The sequence below is a fragment of the Euprymna scolopes genome, chromosome 6 (assembly GCF_053919585.1).
Source record: "Euprymna scolopes isolate OS-2025 chromosome 6, ASM5391958v1, whole genome shotgun sequence".
NCBI classification, from domain to species: domain Eukaryota; kingdom Metazoa; phylum Mollusca; class Cephalopoda; order Sepiida; family Sepiolidae; genus Euprymna; species Euprymna scolopes.
Window position 1 is genome coordinate 15,070,004 of NC_136487.1, and position 22,648 is coordinate 15,092,651.

A 22,648-nucleotide genomic window follows, 5' to 3' on the forward strand; every position below is an offset into this window, starting at 1 on the left:
ATTCTGGACTTGAACCACCATTTTTATCTATTTATTCATATTTGTCATTTTCCCTGCCATTTTTTTCCGGTGACATTTTTTTCCCAAACACCGGGATAGAACAGAGTCGAACGGATCACCCCCTCCTATTCCCCAATACAACGTAACAACGTAAATAAACCAGAAAGCGATTAAATTTTTTTTCTTTCCGTTTTTCATTTACCATTTCAGGAACCTGTGTTTCATTTTTGTATAATTGCCTTTTCGCAGCTGTCGTAACCCATTACCGATAATTGTCCGCCACGAGGGTTGATCAGTAAAAAAGTAAAAAAACTTTTATTGGTGCTTCTTCGTTATTGTAACGAATTTCGAAAATCGCAATCAAATAAAACGAATGGTATCTACTTACTTGTCATGTCGCAGTAATAAACATATCCAAAAATTATGAAAAACGAAAATTAGGTAAATGTGTAGTTCAGCGGCGTACGTACATTCAGTCTAATAAAAACGATGAAAAAATAATAAAAAGGAAATTTTCCTGGTTTTATTTCAGTCTTAGGGTCTAATAATGTGCTTTAGGTACTTTTACACATTATCGCCGAAACTGGAGACGCCATTTTATTTCGCGCACCTGTCAATAAAATCCAAGGGAGAAATCAGTATTTAAACTATGGTCGAAGCAAATAACAAAAAAATTAAACTGGAGAACGATTGATTTTTAATAATGTCGTTTTCATTTTCTGTTTTTAATAACAATAAAAAAAAAATGTTTCACGAAAAACTTTACAGATTTCATTAATTAAATCGAAACGTTTACAATTAAACAATTATGGATACATGTTCTATTTGATTTTCTTTATTTGCTTTTTTTCATAGTTCTTTCCGGCTAGTTTAATTTTTTGTTATTTATTTCTAACTTCGGCCATAGTTTAAAATACTGATTTCTCCCTTTTATTATTATTATTATTATTATTATTATTATTATTTTATTAAAAACAGAAAATGAAAAAGACATTATTAAAAATCAATCGTTCTCCAGTTTAAATTTTTGGTATTTATTTCATGCTTCGGCCATAGTTTAAAATACTAATTTCTCCCTTGGATTTTATCGACAGGTGCGCGAAATCAAATAGCGTCTCCAGTTTCGGCGATAAAGTGTAGAAGTACCGTGCTTTATATAAAAAATAGTTTTTATAATTTTTGTCTGTCAAATTATTTACACCGCTAAACTAAACATTTACCGAAAATTAATTATTAATGAAAACAGTTTTCTAAGACAATTAGCGAAAATTGAGTTTTGCTTTTCAAACGTTTCAACATAGTTACCTTGACCTCCTTCCTTGTTATGAGTCGAACTCTCCTGTGTTTTTTTATCTTAGCAAAACTTCATTTTCGCTGCCTTTCTTCATTAATAATTATTTTTACTTTCTCGTTTTTCGTAATTTTTGGATATTTTCGTTATTGCAGCACGACAATTAAGCACAAGCAGATACCATTGATTTTAATTGAAATTCAATATTTTGATTTTCGAATTTCGCTCTAATAACAAGCACCCTTTTATTATCAAATTCCACGCCCTCGGAGGTAAAATGTGGTCTTGTGCTAATCTTCCAAAATCCGGCACCATTTACACAGTGAAGGAACTTTCTGAAAAATGTCTGGATCCTGGAACGATGCAAGGTGAATCTGTTCGACTCAATGGCAGGTATATGAAAAGTTGGATTCACACTTTTTTTTATTTTATTTTTCCAAAACAAAACTTTTTGGCATTTATTACCATAGGCAACAAACCGAAACAAGTGGTAATAAACAAACAAATAAATGTATAACAGATAAATGTTACCAAAGGCAATATTCTTCTTCTTCTACCTGCCTCAATAAGTTTTTTGTGATTTAACTGATTTTAAAGCATTTTTTTTTTAAACTTCGAAACGCAAGTAGTGGCGCGTCTTAAGCGAGAACAACAAAATGGCGGACATTTGGAGTCTCGATAATCGTTCAAAAAAGAAAAAAAAGGTGCTTGTTAAGATAGAGTGGACAAATCGATTATAAACATGTCGCTTTAAATAAAGATAGTATTACGTACTTAATTGTCGCGTCGAAAATAGTAATTTATCCAAAAATTACGAAAATTCCTCGAATAGAACTATTGTGTTTTTAGTAAAAAAAAAAAAAAAAAATGTCTATCACTATAGACAACAAATATTACACGCCATAAACAAGTGATCTAAAATATTCGTTCCGAGTTATGTCTCCTCTAAAACCTACTATATAATGTGTAGGAAAAATGTAAAAATTACTTTTAACTATAAATAACTGGCACTTCTGCATGATAGTGCCATGAGACAACCGAGACGAGTTATCGACACTGTTCTTTGAATGAGAAATGCCCTCTACCGGCCGTTCTGTGAACCTCAAAAATAAACAAATGGGTGCAAGTCTATAGTATAAATGGTCAACAAGTAATCTTTTTTACTATAAAAATCTGAAAAAAAATCTTTACGTACTTGTCATTGCATGAAAATGTCATATTCCAAAAATCATGTAAATCGATCAAGTAGTTTTTTTTTTTTTTTAAGCAAATCAAATATTATGAGACATTTTATCGAAGAAAAACTTCACGCCATACTGCTAGTGACACCCATTGGGAATGTTTCGAATATAAGACCAGGAAGGGGCAGACAATCGACTGTCCACGCTATAGGACAAAAAAAACTTGGATAATTAAGACATAAGTTTTTGAGGATGTTGAAAACGAAAATAACGTTTAAAATTCCAGCAAACGAGTAGTTTCCAAGATATGAAGAAATGTTAGTTTAAAGTGGGGGATCACTTCTTTAGGGAATTTCCCTGATAAAATAAAATAACACAATTCTATGAACAATGACAAACAACTTCTTCAACTTAACAAGGGAAAGGTTTATTCGCAAAGCGTACTTTAGAAAGAAAGGAAGGAAGAAAGTAGAGTCGGGTCTCCACTGCCTTACGAGGTAGTTACAGCCAGTGGCTGTCGTCAATACCTTAGGTAGGGGCAGCGAAGCGAACAGACGTCTAGCATCGACGAAGGCTGGTAGCGTAAGAGCGAGAGTTTTCTTCTGGGACCGGAAGCTGTTACATAACCCCCTGCTTAGGCTGAAAGCCGACAAAGAGAAAGGTAGCATAACAAATAGCAGAAAGAAAAATACAATAAGAAATGTCCGTTTCTTTAGGTTATTTTCTTGCAGAAAAAAAATGTTCTTACTTTTCTGTGAAAAGTTGGAATATTTGCACAAAACGTTCTGTTCTGAAAAGGAGAAAAGAAAAAATTTTCTTTTTCAACAGAAATACACTGTTTTGCATAGTCTCTTCGGCCAATGTACCCATCGACCACTACGTGTAGTGGTCACATAATTGTTCTCACGTGAAACATTTACCTCAGGTGTATGATTATGCTGTGTGTATGTTGGAGGAATGTGTGGCTCAGGTGTTAATGTGTCCAGAAAGGCTCTTTTTACCCTATCTACCGATACTGTCTCTTTTTTACCACTAATGTCTAAGATCAACGTTTTGTCAGTGCGTGAAAGCATGTGATAAGGGCTAGTGTAAGGTGGAGTTAGGGGGGGCTTTTACTGCGTCCTTTCTAAAGAACACGCGAGTCCATGTCGATATGTCCTTCGGAACCAAAGATTCAATGGTCTATTTCCTAGGGTGCATCGGCGGTAGCTTATTGAGATAAGCTCGTAGTCTGTTGACATACAGAGCTGTGTCAGTTGTTATATCCTCTATCGAGGTCAGCATCTGACCTGGCAACGATAGAGGTGCTCCATAGACCAGTTCGGCTGCGGAATATCCCAGGTCCTCTTTGATTGATGCCCAACAGCCAAGAAGGATGACCGGTATGTACTCGCTCCATCGCTATTGATCGGGGTAAGCGCGTAATGCAGCTTTCAATTGGCGATGGAAGCGTTCTATCATCCCATTCGAAGCAGGGTGATAGCTTGTTGTCCGAATGCGAGTGATCCCGAGGATCTTGGACACTTCCCGGAATAGGTGGGATTCGAATTGTGCACCACGATCAGTGGTGATCGTAGTCGGAACTCCGTAACGCGATATCCAGCCTGATATAAGGGCTCGCGCTACAGATTCAGCCGAAATGTCACTAAGTGGGATGGCTTCTGGCCACCGTGTGAAACGGTCTATGCAGGTCAGAAGATAAGTGAATCCCTGACTGACCGGCCATGGTCCAACCAAGTCAATGTAAACATGGCTAAACCAAGCGTCTGGGGTGCTGAATGTTCCAAGGGGTGCGCGGATATGCTCGTGCACCTTTGACTTTTGGCAGGATACACAGGAACGTGACCAAGCAGTGATGTCACGCCTCATGTTAGGCCAGAAAAATCTAGCTGTAATCAGCTTTACTGTGGCTTTGCGTCCGGGGTGTGCCAGGTTGTGTAGAGTGTCGAAAACAACTCTACGGTGGGTCGTTGGAACGAATGGTCGAGGTGAATCCGTTGAGGTGTCACAGATGATCTGCGTGTCAGAAGTAGGCACGGGCAGATATGCGAATTTGCAAGTCGCGAATTCAGGTGACGATGGATCCAACGTGTCCAGACTTGGCTGGTCTAAAGCCATCTGTTGCAAATCGATATCCGATGGTGAGGACAGAGAATTGATGCGCAGGCGAGACAATGCGTCTGCTGCTGCGTTCTGCTCACCCGCGATATGTCGGATATCGCTAGTAAACTGCGAAACAAAGTCCAAATGACATGTTTCGCGGGGAGAATATTTGTCCGGCTTAGCACGCAGTGCGTATGTAAGCGGACGGTGATCGGTGTAGATCACAAATTGTCGGCCCTCGAGTGAATGTTGGAAGTGTTTCACTGCGAGGTACATTGCCAGTAGTTCGCGGCCAAACGTGCTGTAACGTTGTTTGGCCGGTTTCAGCTGTTGCGAAAAGTATGCAAGAGGTTGTAACTGTTGTTGGTGCTGCTGTTGCAGCACTGCACCTACAGCTATGCCCGATGCATCAACAACCAGTGAAAACTGGGCATCGGGTACAGGATGTGCCAGCAAAGATGTCGTCGCTAGTTTATTTTTCACTTCAGCAAATGCTCTAAGTTGGATCTCATTAAGTGAGATCTGCTCGTTTTTCTTCTTCCTGTTACATAACAGGTCGGAAAGAGGAGCTAAGAGATCCGCACAGTGCGGGATAAAGCGTCTGTAGTAATTCAACAGACCAAGGAAGTGCCTAAGTTGGCGAAGTGAAGTGGGCGGTTGAAGGTCATGTAGAGCCTTCACCTTTTCCGGCAACGGAGATATACTGTCTGGGCTGATAATGTGGCCCAGGAAAACTAGTAACGTAACACCGAAAACGCATTTACCAGGGTTAATCCTCACTTGGTATTGCTGAAACCGTTCAAAAAGTAGGCGGAGGTGAGTGACGTGTTCCTCAGGTGAGGCACTAGCCATGAGAATGTCGTCTATATAGTTATAGACGAAATCTAGATCACGCACTACTTCATCCATAAAGTGCTGAAAAGTACTGGCAGCGTTACGTAGGCCGAAAGGCATAGTAAGAAATTCAAACGCTCCAAATGGAGTCGTAACCGCAGTTTTGGGTATGTCGGCCGGATTCACCGGGATCTGATGGTAAGCCTTAACCAGGTCTAGCTTAGAGAAGGTCTTACAACCATTCAGAGAGGAAGCAAAGTCCTGAATATGCGGGATTGGGTAACGATCAGGTACCGTCATGGCATTGAGTTGTCTATAGTTCCCAGTCGGACGCCAATCTCCGTCACGTTTTGGGACCATATGCAGAGGGGAAGCCCAAGGACTGGACGAGGGGCGTATAATTCCCAACTGTAGCATATGATTAAATTCTGCCTTCGCTGCTTTAAGTTTATCCACAGGAAGGCGACGAGGGCGTGAGAACACAGGAGCACCTGTGGTCTCAATGTGATGTTTTGTGGTGTGCGTGGGTTTGCTCACCACAAAATTTAAATTGGTTAACTCCGGGTAGGAGTGTAGCACCTCGTGGTATGGGTCATTCGCAGCGGCAATGAAAAATACTGGGCTGATAGATGGGGCATTAGATAACGAGCCAGGGACAGATAGTTGTGTGCTAGCGTCTATCAGCCGGCGTCTGCGCATGTCGACCATTAAATTAAAATTATGCAAGAAATCTGCGCCTAGTATGGGGTACGGTAGATCTGCTACGGTGAAAACCCACGTAAAGTCTCTCCGTAAATTCAAGTCCAAAGAACGTGAAATTTGACCGTACGTGGGGATAGGCGAATGGTTCACCGCTTGCAGTGTTATCAATGACACTGGTGGCCTTTCTTTAAGTAGCCTAAGTGGCCATATGCTACAAGCAGTGCCAGTGTCTACCAAGCAACGTGCTTGAGATTTTACGTCAGTGACGAAATAGGCACGGTTATTTGCATTTTGTGGAAAGTTTGCCGTGCTTGTCTTTCCACAATTTAGTTTCCCTGGTTGTTAAAAGTGCAGGGCATTTTACAGTTCCGTGCTTCAGCGCCATAGCGACTATAATAAAAACATAGTCCCGGCATGTTTGCACGGCGACGGTGGTGCGGAGAAGATGAGCGGCTTTTATAGCGGCGTCTGGGTGAGTGTGACCTGCTCATATTGAGCTTGCTCACCTCTCTAGTGAGGCGTTCGATGGCCGTTAGTATAGCCACCGATGTAGCACCCTGTCTTAAATTTGTGGTGCCCGCAGGTACCTCAGCAGGCTGTTGTGGAATCGCCGCGGTGGTAGGCCCCCTCACAAAGTCCATGACCTTGTCCGCCGATGCTGCTACTACATCGACGGTGTTTTTTTCTAACATTGGCGCAAGTATGGCCTTTACCTGTGCCGGCAGCCTTGAGAAAAAGAGCTGCTTAATTAAGGCACTGTCAGGAGGGACGTCCTCTGCCAGTTCCCTCATTCTACGGAGTAGTTCTGTCGGCCTGCGGTCACCTAAGTGCTCGTCATGGACCAGCATTTGAAAACGCTTTTCCGCCGACACGGACGTCCGTAGTAGCACCTCCCGTTTAATGCTATCATAAGTGGAGTTTAACAGGGTGTCCGTTATTAAGTCCTTGACCGCAGGAGTCAATGACGCGGGGAAGGCACTGAATAAAATGTGCAGCTTCGTTTGCTCTGACACGTTGTTCGCCGCAAAATAAGACTCGAGTTGAGCAAACCAAACCCGAATGTCACCGGCGAAGGCAGGCAACGTTGTCATTGTCACTACCGAAAGTAGATACGAAATATTAAAAAAAATATATATATATATATAATCTATCCGAAATCTGAAAGGACGCCGAATATGGACCACGTGGAGAAGAAAGGAGAAATATGGAGAAAATCTGTAAACAGAGACAATACAAAAAAAAATTTAACAGGCTAACAGGGTAGGAGAAGAAAGAAACAAAATTACCATGAAATAAAGCTAAAAAAAAAAAACTATATAAGGAAGAGCCGTGAAAAAAAAAAAATGTGGACAATATGGGTTTTTTTTTTTTTTTTGTAAATGTGTGTGAACCTGAAGATAAATGAACCCTTTAAGTACTTACATTTTGGCTGAAGAGTGCTAATGTGGAAAAACTTTGTGAAAGTTCTTTTTTTTTTTTTTTTTTTTTGAGTTTTTTCTTATGCGCGGTGCGCGTTAAAACGGCAGAAATGTTCAAAGTAGAAAAAAGATAACATTAGAATCAGTTCAAGCTTGGTATAAGAATTTTTCGACCACCAAGAAAGTGTCACCTCTTTTTGTAGGTTGGCATTTTTTTTTTATGTGTAGCCGTTGTGAAAGAAAAAGGTGTTTTTTCTTTGTTTTGTTTTGTTTCAAGGAAACGTATCCGGTTGAAACGTTTTATCATTATCCATGAAAATGTGGGATGTATTTGAAATGAAATGCGTTTCCGTTAAAATATTTTCAGCTTTTTTTTGTGTTACACGTGTCTTTGAAAATGTTTCGGCTTTAGTTTTCGTTTACCGTGTCTGACGAGGATGATATGGGTTTTTTTTTTTTGTATGCTCCTTAGTTTATAAAAAATATATATATATATATATATATATATATAAAACGGAAAATAAAACCCCAATAAGGAAGAGAGGGAAATAACGTCTTTTTTTTTGTTGTTTTTTTTTTAAGTTTTAAACGTGCTCTCCCGAATCTGTTGTCTGTTTATGTGGGTGGTCGGAAACCATGTGCTGGTTTTTAAAATGTGCGCCTTGACCTGTTAAAACGCGAAAGAAGTGTCTGTTCGGAAATGTGTTATCACGACGGAGTCACCATTTTGGGGAATTTCCCTGATAAAATAAAATAACACAATTCTATGAACAATGACAAACAACTTCTTCAACTTAACAAGGGAAAGGTTTATTCGCAAAGCGTACTTTAGAAAGAAAGGAAGGAAGAAAGTAGAGTCGGGTCTCCACTGCCTTACGAGGTAGTTACAGCCAGTGGCTGTCGTCAATACCTTAGGTAGGGGCAGCGAAGCGAACAGACGTCTAGCACCATCGAAGGCTGGTAGCGTAAGAGCGAGAGTTTTCTTCTGGGACCGGAAGCTGTCTGGTCCCTAGGGGTTAATTCGTATTCATGTGCAAGTCCTCAGATTGGACAGTTTAAGGCCGCATCACTCACTCAGAGGAAGCGAATGCGCGAGAAGAAAAGGGGTCTATTTGTGTCTGCTACACTTCTCTCTAATAATTTAACGTATAATGATCACCCACTTTATGGCCACCACTAGTGTAAAACTTGAATTTACGCCGCTTAAATACACATTTGCCGAATTTTTGTTGGAGTAGCGTCAACGTGTGAATGCTCAATTTACGTAAAATTCTTCATATCTTGGAAACTACTCGTTTGCTGGAATTTTAAACGTTATTTTCGTTTTCAACATCCTCAAAAACTTATGTCTTAATTATCCAAGTGTTTTTTTTTCTATAGCGTGGACAGTCGATTGTCTGCCCTTGATGATCTTATGTTCCAAACATTCCCAATAGGTGTCACTAGCAGTGTATCATTCAAAAACAAGATGGCGTGAAGTTTTTCTTCGATAACATGTCTCATAATATTTAATTTTCTTAAATAAAAAAATAAAAAATTCTTGATCGATTTAGGTGATTTTTGGAATATGACATTTTCATGCAGTGACAAGTACGTACATTATAAAGATTTTTTTCAGATTTTTATATTAAAAAAGATTACTTGTGGACCATTTATAGACTTGCACCCATTTATTGTATAAAAATAATTTTAATGTTTTAATAAGTGAAAATAAAATAAATGTTAAACACATGAAACATTTATAGATTGTTTTTAGAATTATTTGGATTTTTTTCCTGTATAATTGTATAAAATGTTGTAATATTTTTTCACAATAAGATTGTATAAAAATATCAAAATTTAATTTTAAAAACATGAAACATTTATTTAAGAATAGTTTTTTTTATTTTTACACAAAGATAGTTTTTTCTTCACAGTAAGATTGTATAAAAATATATCAAAATATAATTTTGTGTTTGTCAATAGAGCAAAATATAATTTTAGAAGTTTTTATTTATTTATAAAAATTTATAGAAATTTTTAATGATGTTGCTTTTTTTTTTTTTCAAAATCGAGCCTGTTCAACTGACAGACGCCCTCTATCGACCGTTCTTGAAACTAAAATACACACATTCGCCTCATGGCACTGTCATGCAGAAGTGCCAAATAACTTTCTATTCGATTAATTTTAGTAATTTATAAATATACCATTTTCGGCAGTCTTGCAGTCACATCAATATTTACACCATCAAATCATGTGTTATGTTGTTAAGAAAATTATATTGAACAAATTGGAAGTAACTACTTGATTAAATAAAGTAAACGAACAAAATATACATTTTGGTACTCATACAGTTATTGATCCGTGCTGAAATAATAACGTTATTTAAAAAGCCATTCTTAACATGGGGAGGGTGTTTTGTACTTATTCTGTACTTTAACCTTACTATTAAATAAAAAAATTAAACTTGGAAATACGATTTAAAAAATAGCGCGGATCAGTAAGTGCATTAGCACCTACATTTTTATATATTTATAACTATTTAACAGAAAAATGAAACCATTTTTAGACAGTGTATTAATATTGTCTTAACAGAAAAACGGACAAAATAAAATCTGAAGTAATGAACAAGAAACCACGTAACAAAATATAAATTTATACAAAATAAAACCCCAACTTTGAAAATCAAACATTTCCTAGAAAGTGTATTGTTGTCTTATGCTTTTAATAATTCGTGGAAATACGTCTCCTTTCTCACGCCGCCTCCACAACTCTTCTACGAGATGAAAATATGACAAATTTTCATTAGCTGCTAGTATCTTCATCTTCCTTTTTTGTGACCAGAGTCCCTCCACAGTTTGTGTGTGCGGTGATGGCTCCACTGGGTCCACAAAATTTTGTTCCATCTTAACTTCTTTGGGTAGGTGTGTTTCTTCATTTATTTCACCCAGCATCATTGGATTGTCCATGAAATCTTTTTCACATACTCCACGGATGGAAGACATCCAGTCCACGATAGTGTGTTCTGCTACTTCGATTTCTTCTTTAATTTGGCACTGGGGCATTTTCAGGCTCCACCAGAATAATAACTTTAATAATTTATTCAGTGGCAAACGGCTTCTCTCAAAAAATGACCCTTTTCTCACAGTGGTTGTGGACTTGCAAGACCGTACCGGACAATTCCACACAAAACCGTCGGAATGTTTGGACCTTTTGTTTAAGGACCTAGGACTATTACAATTTTGGCAGATGCTGGTATTACTTACCAGCCCTAAAGAAGCTGCAGCTTCTAAGTCGTTATTTCCCAGGAATTCTATGAAATTGGAAAAGGTCCACTTCGTTTCCTTAATTTCTGCGATTGTTAACATGCGATCCACAATATCAGTTTTCATATTTCAGATTTATAAATCAAATTAAATTTAAAAAAAATATTAATAAATCAAAACTGTGAAACTTTGTCGTGTGTAATAAAAAAAAAAGCGTAAAACTTGAAATAAAATATTAAAAAAAAATATTTCAGGCTTGGGTTTACTTGGACCTCGCTGTTGTTCTGCGAAACTGTAAACATGGCGGTGTATGCGAAAAATTCGTCCCCGACAATTTTTTAGGTCAAACATCAATGTTAGTTTTATTTTTAATGAAAAAAAAAAACGAGATGTTTTTTTTTTTTTTCACTTACATTACAAACTTTATTTAAACAAACTTTTACATACATAAAAAATAAAATTTTAAAATTGATTTAACCAAAAATATGATGAAAAATCGTCCCCAGTTTTTTTGGAAAAGATTTTTTCAATTGATTTTTGGAAATGAAATTTTTTTCAATCTGTTTTTTTTTTTTGTGGAAATGAGATTATAAAAAAAAGACGTTTTTTTTTTCTTGATTTGTCACTTTGCCACACATGTATTGGTGTGTCAGAAATTTCGTGAAAAATATTGAATAATTCCACCCCGTCTTTCCAAGCTAATAACTCCTCGAAAAATGTAATTCAAGCCCTAATTTTTTTTTTCAGTTAAAGGAGCAAGGCCCAGGTTTCATTAAAAAACAACAAAAAAAAAACAAAAAAAAAAACAACAAAAAACAAAAAAAAAAAAAAAAAAAAGGTTTTAAACTTCGGACTTTACAGGTAAATTTCTAAAAAACACTACTTTTTATTTTAAATTTGAATATATTCTTTATTGCTCTTTTATCTTCAATTTGTGATATTTTTTTTACAAGGTGATCACCACTTATCAAGGCCCGAAAGCCACTCAGGGATAAGGGTTATTGCAAGTACAGTACGTTAGTGTGGGGGTTTAATAAAAATGTCTACTTAAGGGGGCAGTTTATCAGGAATTTGTTAACGTTGGACTTGAAGACATCCAGGTTGTAGTCAGGTGGGAAGCAAGCAGACGGAACAGAGTTCCACAGGTGTGCAGTTCTAAGAAAGAAGCTTTGTTCATGGGATCCACGTTTTGATTTAAGCATAGATAAAGAGTGGGGAAAATTTTTCACAGTGGATTCAGCTAGACGGGTGTTTTTCATGAAAGATTGGCAAGGGGGGACCAGAGATTGGAGTTCAGACGAGCACCTGCCATGGAAATAACAATAAAACAAGGATAGGCTCGCAACGTCTCTTCTGTGGGAAAGAGGTTGCAGGGTAGAGAAAAGGGCACCCCCCCACTAAGCCACAAAGTCTATTTTGTACTCTGTCAAGGCAGGATAGGCTGTTTTTAGCAGCTTCTGCCCAGATATGGCAGCAGTATTCCATCCTTGGACGTACTTGGCTTTTATATAGATAGAGAATTGCATCAGTAGTGAGATATCTTCTGGAGCGGTAGAAGGATCCCACCATCTTTCCAGCGACCTTGGCAGCAGACTTGATGTACGTGGTCCATTTCAGATCAGGAGTAAAGGTCAAACCCAGAAGCTTGTCAAAACACAGGGCTTCTCCTAGACGAGAGCCATCCATTTCAATTGATGCCAGATGGGGATCAGAGCGTTGATGATGTAAGGATAGGAGTTTGCTTTTAGATGCATTAAAGGTAACCAGCCATGTCTTCCCCCACTGAACCATGTGCTCGAGATCAGAGGAGAGAGAATCAGAGAGAACTTTGTCATTTACAGCCTTTGATGTGTTGCCATAGATGGTCGTGTCATCAGCATAGATGTCAACGAATGATTTAAGTATGTGTTTAGGGAGGTCATTGATGTAGATCAGGAAGAGAGTTGGGCCCAGGATTGACCCTTGAGGGACTCCAGCATTAATACTGCAGGCCTCCGATTTTTGTCCATCAACCACTACTCTTATGAGCCTATCGGAGAGAAATGATTTAATGATTGAGAAAACATTTCCAGTTATACCGTAGCTAGAAATCTTGTGAAGTAGACCCTTATGCCATACTTTGTCGAAGGCCTTTGATATGTCAAGAGCAATTGCCCTAGAAAGGAAGCCTTTGTCAAGAGATTCACTAATCCTGTGAGATATAACTGTTAGCACATCTGAAGTAGATCTTGCAGAATGGAAACCATATTGTGTGTCACTAAGAAGATTGTTTCTGCTGAGGTGGTTGACTATTTCTCTATTTAATATGGATTCCAGCAACTTACTCATAACACACAGGAGACTTATTGGTCAGTACTGAGAGGGAGATGACTTATCACCTGAATTCTTAAATACAGGGCAAACTGATGAGGTTTTCCAGGGAGTCAGAAAGCACTTCTCCTTAAGGCAGCGCTTAAGCAGTTTCGTAAGTATGGGAGCAAGTTATGGTTGGAGCTTTTTTAACACTATAATTGGGATGCCATCAGGGCCAGTAGCTTTACTGGAATCAAGATTCTTGATTAGTTTGGCGACCTTATGCACAGATATTTGTATGTTATCTAGCGTGTTCTGTATTATAGGAGGAAATATGGGGAATTGATGGCCTTCGTCGCATAGGGTAGAATTAGCTGCAAAGTTCTTTGCAAATAGTTTGGCCTTGTCTGATGCTGACGAGATGACCTCTGCTCCATTGATAATGGTTGGGATAGAACGCACACTTCTGTTCAGGATCCTATTTGTTATTTGCCAAAACTGGTGGGAACCAAGCCGCTGATCAGTTACCTTGGATTTAACAGACTGAGCATATAGCTCTCTTGCATTTTTTATTACTCTTTTACAGTGGTTGCTGGCGTTCCTGAAAGCAGCTTTAGTCTCAGTGCATCTATTACGTTGGTAGCTATGGAAAAAGTGATTTCCGTGCACGATAGCAGCAGCACATTCTGGGGAGAACCATGGCTGGCTGTTAGGTTTTTGTTGGAATTTTTTAGATGGTATGAATCGGTCTATGCCTACAATTAACCATTCGGTCAGATCTGATACTATAGAGGACACATCCTTTTTAAACATGGAATGCTTGTGTTTAGTCAAATAATGGGGTGATGTGCTGGTTGTCTGAAATGGAAAAAGAGTTCTGGAAAAACGAGGTCCGTTAGCGTGAAGAGGAAAAAGGGGGGTTCAATGCCTTTGTTGCATGTTGAGATTCTTGTCGGTAATAGTTTACTTGTTGTTCTTCTTTGTTGAAAAGTTCGTTTTTTTTGTTTATCACATAAAACACGCATCTCGCTCAAAACAATTCATTTAAAAAAAGTAGGGTCACCATTCTTGTTCGTTTTTTAGGACCGAATTTTAGCTCGCTGGTTTTTCTGTGCTGTGTCGGGTTTTACAAATTCATTCAGAATTGCTTGTATCTCACGACTCACGAGGGGGGGGGGTCGCCATTTTAGGGTTTAGAATGCTTTTAGGGCACAACCTAATAAAATAAGTAATTCAATACAAGCTTCCGAAATGACGAACGCAACAACTTCATAAAATGTAACACAGAAAAGGTTTATTAATGAGAATGTAATATGTTCCTGGTCAAATGCTGGACTCCGGCTACCTGGTGCTATCACGGTAATTATTCCCAGTGGAATCGTTGATACCGGTAGAAATAACACCGAGGTGGAGAGAGAGAAGAAAAAGGATGTCCGTTCTGTTTGGTGCCTCTCTCAGTAAGGACGAGTTCTTATTCCTCAAACCAGATGCTGGTCGATTTCCTTAGGGGATAGGAAGGATCAATGGGCCGTACTCCTGATTGCTCAGTATATGGCCAAATAGCACAGGGGAGAGGCATTGATTGTGGAAGAAAAAGTTCCATTTGTTTCTGCTACAGATCTATAAAGGCTATTTTTAAGTCTGTAAAAGTTTAAGATCAAATAAATTTTATAATGTCAGTGAAAAAAAAAACACCTCGTCTTTTTTTTTTTTATTAAAATTTATTTTTGATAAAAAACAGGGAATTTTTTTAATTAATTTTTTTTTTTTTTTTCATACATTTCATATATACGTTTGACTTCAAACATTGCCTGGGACGATTTTTTCGCATACACCGCCATGTATCACAGTCTTGCAGAACAACAGGGAGGCCAAAGTAAACCAAAGCTATATTTTAAAATATCTAAATATTTAAAAAATATTTAAAAATATCTAAATATTTGAACAATATTTGAAAAACTTTAATAATTCGTAATATCGTGATTTGACGGCGTAAATACTGATGCAACCCTTCTAGAGTTGTCGAACTTACTTTCGAGTTTGCCGGGCTTAACCGCAAGACTGCTCTATTTTCGACATGACAATTTAGTACATGATATTATTTTTGCTTGAAACAAAAACAACAACAACACTTTACTTTTTTACGAGGGGGAGGGGGCACGCTTCCACCAGGCAACGCCGGTTAGCGAGTACTGCTAGTAATCAATAAATATTTAATTTGGTGCTTGTGCACTTTTGCCACCACACTATTTTGAAATAGTTTTTTTTTTCAGGTTAAATTCAAGCTTCTTGATATCTCTTTATTATTAAATTGTTAGGTGGAAACACAGAATAGTTACAAAACACCCCCCTCCCCATGTTAAGAATGGCTTTCAAAATAATAACGTTATTATTTCAGTACGGTGGCAAAAGTGCACCAGTACCAAGTATTTTTATAATACTAATGCAAAATTTAATGAATTATTATTTATTTTTGTAAAATATACGTAAAAAACGGTATTTTTTTATGAGAGTACCCAGTGTAGTATAAACCCTCTTCATGTTAAGAATGGCTTTCGGAATAAACATCCCCAACCTCAAAAGCCGTTTTTAACATGGGGAGGTTAAGTGTGTTTATTTTCGAAAGCCGTTCTTAACATTGTGAGGTAAAGGGTGTGCATTTTCGAAAGCCATTCTTAACATGGGAAGGTTGGGGATGTTTATACTACACTGGTACTGTCGTCAAATATACGTAAAAAAAAATTGTTTACAAAAGTTTCACATTTTCTTTCATGCCAATTTACTGCTTTACAATAAAAACAGAACTCCAGTTTCATAACCAAACTATTATTTTTCACCCTACACCGGTATGACCGGATGTATGGTTACCAATTCTTCCGTTACACCTATTGTTTTGTATCAGTATTTTGCTTTATTAGGTTGAGAAGAAAGTTCTTGTGGAATTTTAAATTTTGATTTCAAATAAGTTTTCATTATAATACCTTTACTTTATATATCATTTTAAAGCGCGTTTTCGCTCTACCTAATCGTTTAAATTACAATCGTTTTAAAACAATTATATCTTTCAGAACATTGAATACAGGATGGAAAAAAAGCATATTGCACAATTTTCTTATTTCAATTCAAGCTTGGCTGAAAAGCTGTTAAAACAGCTTGCAATATCAATGAAGCATTTGGGCTAGGAACCACTATCGAAAGCACAGCAGAATGGTGGTTTAAGAAATTTCGTGTCAGCGACGAGAGTCTTGAAGATGATGAGCACAGTGGTCGGTCATCGAATTTTTACAATGATTAATTAAGAGCCTTAGGCAAAGCCAATCTACGCACAACTGTTCAAGAACTTGCTTCTGAATTAGACGAAATATATACAATGATTTCCAACCACTTGAGAGAGATTGGAAAAACAAAAAAACTTGATAAATGGGTGCCTCACAAATTGAACAACAACCAAAAGAAACGCTGTTATGAAGTGTCATCTTCCCTTCTTTTACGCAACAAGAACGACCCGTTTCTCGACCGGATTATGACTTGCAATGAAAAGTGAGTTCTTTACAACAACCGGCAATGCATAGCTCAGTGATTAGATGCCAACGAAACTCCATGACACTTTCCAGAGTTGCAGCAAAAGAAGGTCATGCTGACTGTTTGGTGATCTGCGACCGGTCTCATCTATTACAGTTTTTTGAATGCAGACGACACCATTATGGTGAAGAAGTACAGTCAACAAATGGAATAAATGCATCAGAAACTTCAACAACAACATCCAGTATTAGTCAAGAGAAATGGTCTAATTCTCCTGCACGACAATGCTCGACCATATGTTTTGGGCTACGAAACTCTGCCTCATCCGCCATACTCTCCAGGACTCTCATCTACCAACTACCACTTTTCAAGCATCTTGACAACTTTCTGTGTTAGAAATACTTCAAAAACCTAAGCAATATCAAAAATGCCTTCAGCGACCTCATCGTCACCAGAATGCAAGATTTTTATATTACTGGCATTTACTTGTTTTGTGTTGGCAAAAGTGTGTTGATTCTGATGGTGCTTATTTCGATCAATAATTTTTGTTTGAGCCAAAATATTTTCATCTGAATTTAAAAGTTAAAAACAGCAAGAATTTTCTTTTCAACCTGATAGTTGGTACTTATTGAGATTGGTACTTATGGCGGCGTTTAAAATTAAAGAAAATAGAGAAATGTCTTTGATGTTCGTACCAGTTATGAGACGAAGATGAAAAATTCCAAAAATCACATGATTTGATCAAATAGCTTTATTTTTATTCAAGAAAATCAAATTTTACTGTTTCGATGAGGGTGAAAAAAGTGTTCGATGAATCAGTGGACAAGAGCAGACAACTCTAATGCATATAGAAACTGTCAAAACAATCACTGATTACCTCCCCTTATGTTCTCTAGTAAAATATGGCTGCGTCTGTCACTTATCAGTAAAAAATGACAAATTGGTTTTTCTTAAATTAAAAAAAATTAAAAAAACTACTTCATCAATTTTTGGGATTTTTGAATATACAATCTTCATTCCGTGACAAATAGGTAACAATATTAAAGTTTTTCTTCATCTTTTTTTTATCGCTATAAGTGCTAATATGAACAAACACAAAAACAAATATATAACAATCAAATGTAACGAAAAGAAAGATAAGTTACTCTTCTACCTACCTGAATAAGCTTTTTGTGGTTTATCTCATTTTAAAATGTTTTATTCATTATAAAACACAAGTAATGTTGAGTGCTTAACCATTATCCTGTCGACCATAGAATTTACTTTTCGATTTATTTATTTTTTTAAATATGTGTTTATCATAGTTTGTTGAATGCATAAATATTTTTTGCAGTTTATGTGAAAGCAATAATAGCAATAATAGAGAAACATCTCCAATAAATAAAACACCTGGAATCTATTATACAAAGAACACTTGCTTGTATGTATGTATGTTTATATGTCCAGCTAAAAGTAAAAAAAAGTACAAAACAAACACCCACAAAGTTGGTATACTCTTGACCAGCATTTCCCTGGATGAAATATAAAATTTAGAAAAAATTATTTATTCTTTGAGGGTAGGGTCAACGGGGCCAGATTGACGGGTGTTTTTTTTTTGTGTTATTAACCATTATCCTGTCGACCATAGAATTTACTTTTTGATTGATTTATTTTTTTTAAAATATGTGTTTATCATAGTTTGTTGAATGCATAAATATTTTTTGCAGTTTATGTGAAAGCAATATACATAAACTATTGAAATTAAGTTAGTTTAATGCAAATATGAATGAGCACCATCAAATTTTACAAAAAGAAAGATAAGTTACTCTTCTACCTATCTGGATAAGTTTTTTTTTGTTTCAACTTATTTTTAAAGCGTTTATCTATTTCGAAACACAAGTAATGTTGAGTGCTTAACATTTATCCTGCCGACCATAGAATTTACTTTTCAATTTATTTTTTTTTAATCTAAGTTTGTCATAACTTGTAAAATAAATAATTTTTAAAAATATAAGTTTATCATAATTTGTAGACAACATAAATAATTTTTTGCAGTTTATGTGAAAGCAATATGCATGTACTCTGGAAAGAAATCAAGTTAGTTTAGTGCAAATATGATAAAAATCAAATTTGAAATAAAATTATGAATTTAACATTATTTCAAAAAATTATGTTCCATTTAAAGAACAATAGTAGGAAAAAGTTAGAAACAAAACAAAATGGCTGACATGAGACGGTCATCTCAGGAATCTCGATAATCGCCCAAAAATTAAAAATTAAACAAAATACTGGTATAAATACACCCAATAAATGTCACGATGACATATATTCGGGTGGATTTCTCTCAGTATTTTGTTTAATTTTCGATTTTTGAGTGATTACTAAGGATCCATGTGCAGGGCTTGTGGCAGCTATGATTATTTTCTGTTCTAACTAAACAGAGTGAACACGTGATTTATTTTGAACCCCAAAACGCCTTAAAATAAGTTAAAACACAAAAACTTATCCAGGTAGGTAGAAGAGTAACTTATACTTTTGGCAACTCCACTTTTTTTTTCATTTGTTGCAAAATGCCTGAAAAGTAATAAATAAAAATAGAATAGTTTTATCATATGTTTTAATGTGGAAAAGTTGTGCGACCAATTCAGTATAATAAACCAATATATCTGTAGTTTGATATGCATTAATTTGCACGTCAATGAGGCTTCACCCCTGACGTAAAAAACATAAGTCGAGATAACAGATGAGTCGAGTTCTAAGAACCAAACTGAACAGGTTGGAATTTATAATGTCATTCAAATGCTGACAAGAATACATTTTTTTTTGTTAATTATGAGCTATTTTGGCTTGAAATGTGCCCGCAACAAAATGGAAATATTAAACGATTCGAGTCGAACTTTGAAGATTGAAAGCGGCGAGAAAGGAAGATTGAAAGGTGATACGAGTCAGACTTTTTTTCTAATCATCATCATATAATGGAAAATTATAATTCGACTGACTTTTTGTGTTTTGGGAGCTAATGAGAGGTAATATTAACCTCTCAAAAACACTTCTAAACTTTATTAGCTCTTGAGAGACTAGTAAACTCGGTCAATGTGCACTGGTTGTCTAACCTGCAAAAGGTGTTTATTCTAAAAACCATTCTTAACAGGGGGAGGTTGAAAATGCCTTTTGATATAAACACCCTCAACCTCCTCATGTTAAGAACGACTTTCGGAATAAACACCCTTTGCAGGTTGGACAACCGGTGCACATTGACTGTAAAGTCTAGGAGTTTTTTTGTTTTTTTTTGAGAGGTTAGTAAATTCTAGCAGATTTTTGTAGTGTCTAGCGTTGTTTGAGAGGCTGGTAATATCTAGCATTGTTTGAGAGACTGGTAGTGTCTAACAGTGTTGGAAGTTTATGCGATTGTCGATCTTGGCACAGAGTTATGAGGTAATCTTCAAGGATCTGGGGGAATCGTTCTTAAAATGAAAGAGGTAATCTAAATAATTATATGGGTAGGGTTGCCGAATTGATTCATTAATTTCCATATCAATGAGGCTTCGCCACCAAAATGACAATAAAAAACCCGAAGTTGAGATGGCAAGTGTCGAGTTCTGAAAAACGAACTGAACAGAAAGGAGTCATTCTAATGCTTGAACATTGTGTCACTTTCAGACATGATAGAAGGCTCCTATTGCTTTTAGGATTTGTACACAACTGACCAATTAATAGATGGTCTGGAACAAAAAAAGAAAACTGGTTTTCATCAAATGGAAATGGAATCATGTCATCTTTTCTAGGGTGACAATTTTATTGTTCCACCCTGTATATGCTTATATACATACTTGTGTATTCCCTCCATCAAAAATAGTTAAAATAAATTGATTGACTAGTGTTTGCACTAATATTCATATAAAATCATTGTATTCTGCCAATAATTTAATTTTTCATCTATAAATGATTATTCTAGCTTCTGTGCAACACTGAGTAGATTTTCTTGTATAAAATAACAAAACATAGGGACGTTTTTTCCCAGGCAACATTGCTTTAAAAAACACCTGCTCTATCAAGGATAATGAGCACTTTGGATTGACTAGCATATACCACTTACCAAATAATAATATTAATCACAACTACTGAAACCACCCAATTAAAATTAAGGAAGCCTTCAAAGCACTTCTAAATCCAACCTTACTCAGTTTCTTTCCTTCTCCATCCCCACCATAATTTGAAGAGGAATCAAGTCATTTCTAGAAGATTTCAGCAGTTTTTCCAAATTACTACATAAATACGTTGTTTTCTTTGAAAATTATTACATAATTAGATGAAAAATCGAGGAGAAAAAACTCACCTAACAAAATCTTGCCCAGAATTAATATTTTTTTTCTAAATTGTAGATATTATACATCTGGAGCAACATCAGTCAAGACAATACCAACTTTGTGGTGGTTTGTTTTGTATTTTTTGACTTTTAGCTGGACATAAAAGCATACAGACAACTGCCCATTATATATTAGACTAGTAGAGCTATCCAGCGTTATCTGGGGTCATGAAAAACTAAATAGAAGATGTTAAGAAGTGTTAAGTTTCTCACCTTCCCCAGTAGAGCAATTTTTCTTCTATGTGAGGAGTAAAAAAATAAAACTTAGGAGGTCTTCAGAGCGCTATTGGAAACGTTAAATAAAATTAAGGATGCATTCATAAACTAAGTTTCTCTCCCCATTGTAGAGAAATGACAATAGTTAAAAAACGCTAAAAAAGTTAGCATCTTTCAATTTAAAAAAAAATGTTGACTCATTTCCTGGCAAATAGCCATGTAATCCTCAAAGAATAAATTTTTTAAAAAATTTTAGATATTATTTTTTCTCAGGGTTATATTGATTAAAAAACAAACTTTGTAGGGGGTTGTTGTGTATTTTTGAAGCTTTAGCTGGTTTTACAAACATATAGATAACTGCTTTTTATATAATAGATTATTCTGTTTTTTTATAAAATGATATTAACAGATCGGCATTTATTCTTTTTAACAGACTTGTTGAATACAAAGTGGATGAAAGTTTGGTGAAGATCCTGGATAGAAACAAAGAGTTTTGCTTCTGGATTGATGCTGAACGGATCGAACCTTTTACATTGCCTCTGGGTGCTACCGTTCAGCTTGTGGGTGAGATCGAATGGAGGGAGAATCAGAACGAAAACATTGTGCCTCTGCTGAAGGCAAGAACCATACGATGTGTAGACAATTTAGACCTTATTCGTTATGAAAAAGCTCTTGAAATTCAGAGGAATTACTTACAGGAAGAATCTCTCGGATCAGCTCCACCCAGAAACAAAGATGCAATGTCAACTGAAATGGAATGTATATGAGCAATGAATAAAAGACATGAATGTTACTAATATGGATGTAACGATAAAATAAAAAAAGTAAATAAAAAATGATTTTATTATTATATCCGACACTTCAAAGTTTTAAAATTTCTCATTCAAATTTTATTTAAAAATAAGTGTTTTCAAAAAGTGAACATCTTTTACTTTAAATTCCTGCTTGAAACTGGAGCACAACACACGTGGACCCACCGGAACAGCATGTACATTTCTCTTCTCTTCTATTCCGAGGAATTGCCTCCACCATAACACCAAAATGAAGAAAAGAAAAAAGAAAAAAAATATGGACCGGACTTCCTACCCTGAAGAGGCTATTACAAAAAAGTAAATAAAAAAAATGATTTTATCATTATATCTGACACTTCAAAGTTTTCAAGTTTCTCATTTAAATTTTATTTAAAAATAAGTGTTTTCAAAAAGTGACCATCTTTTACTTTGATTTTTTGTTGTTTTATTTTATTTTTACCATTAAGTTTTTTTCAGGCTGTTTATATGTAATCGCCTAAAAAATGTAAAATCACATTTTGGAGATGAATTTGCATAGAATGTAGAGCTCTAATAATATCCTCCCATTATTTTTTATGTTGGAGGATGAATCTCCTTGCTGCTTCAGTTGCTTGAAGACTTGGGTAGAAAGTAGCAGTCAAGAATCCGTTTATGATAAAATCACCCCAACAGGTGCAGGACCAGTAACTGGCCCAGTACCTGTCGGA

The 22,648-nt window shown here is 36.2% G+C and overlaps 1 protein-coding gene across 1 annotated transcript; it reads left to right on the plus strand.

Moving 5' to 3' along the window:
* The first annotated feature begins 1,322 nt into the window (after nt 1-1,322).
* On the plus strand, nt 1,323-22,296 carry LOC145277530 (uncharacterized). The gene is made up of 2 exons (XM_080128977.1): nt 1,323-1,684; nt 21,584-22,296. The coding sequence occupies exons 1-2, from the start codon at nt 1,569-1,571 to the stop codon at nt 21,915-21,917; spliced, it is 450 nt and encodes a 149-aa protein (XP_079985103.1). The 5' UTR covers nt 1,323-1,568; the 3' UTR covers nt 21,918-22,296.
* The last annotated feature ends 352 nt before the right edge of the window (nt 22,297-22,648 follow it).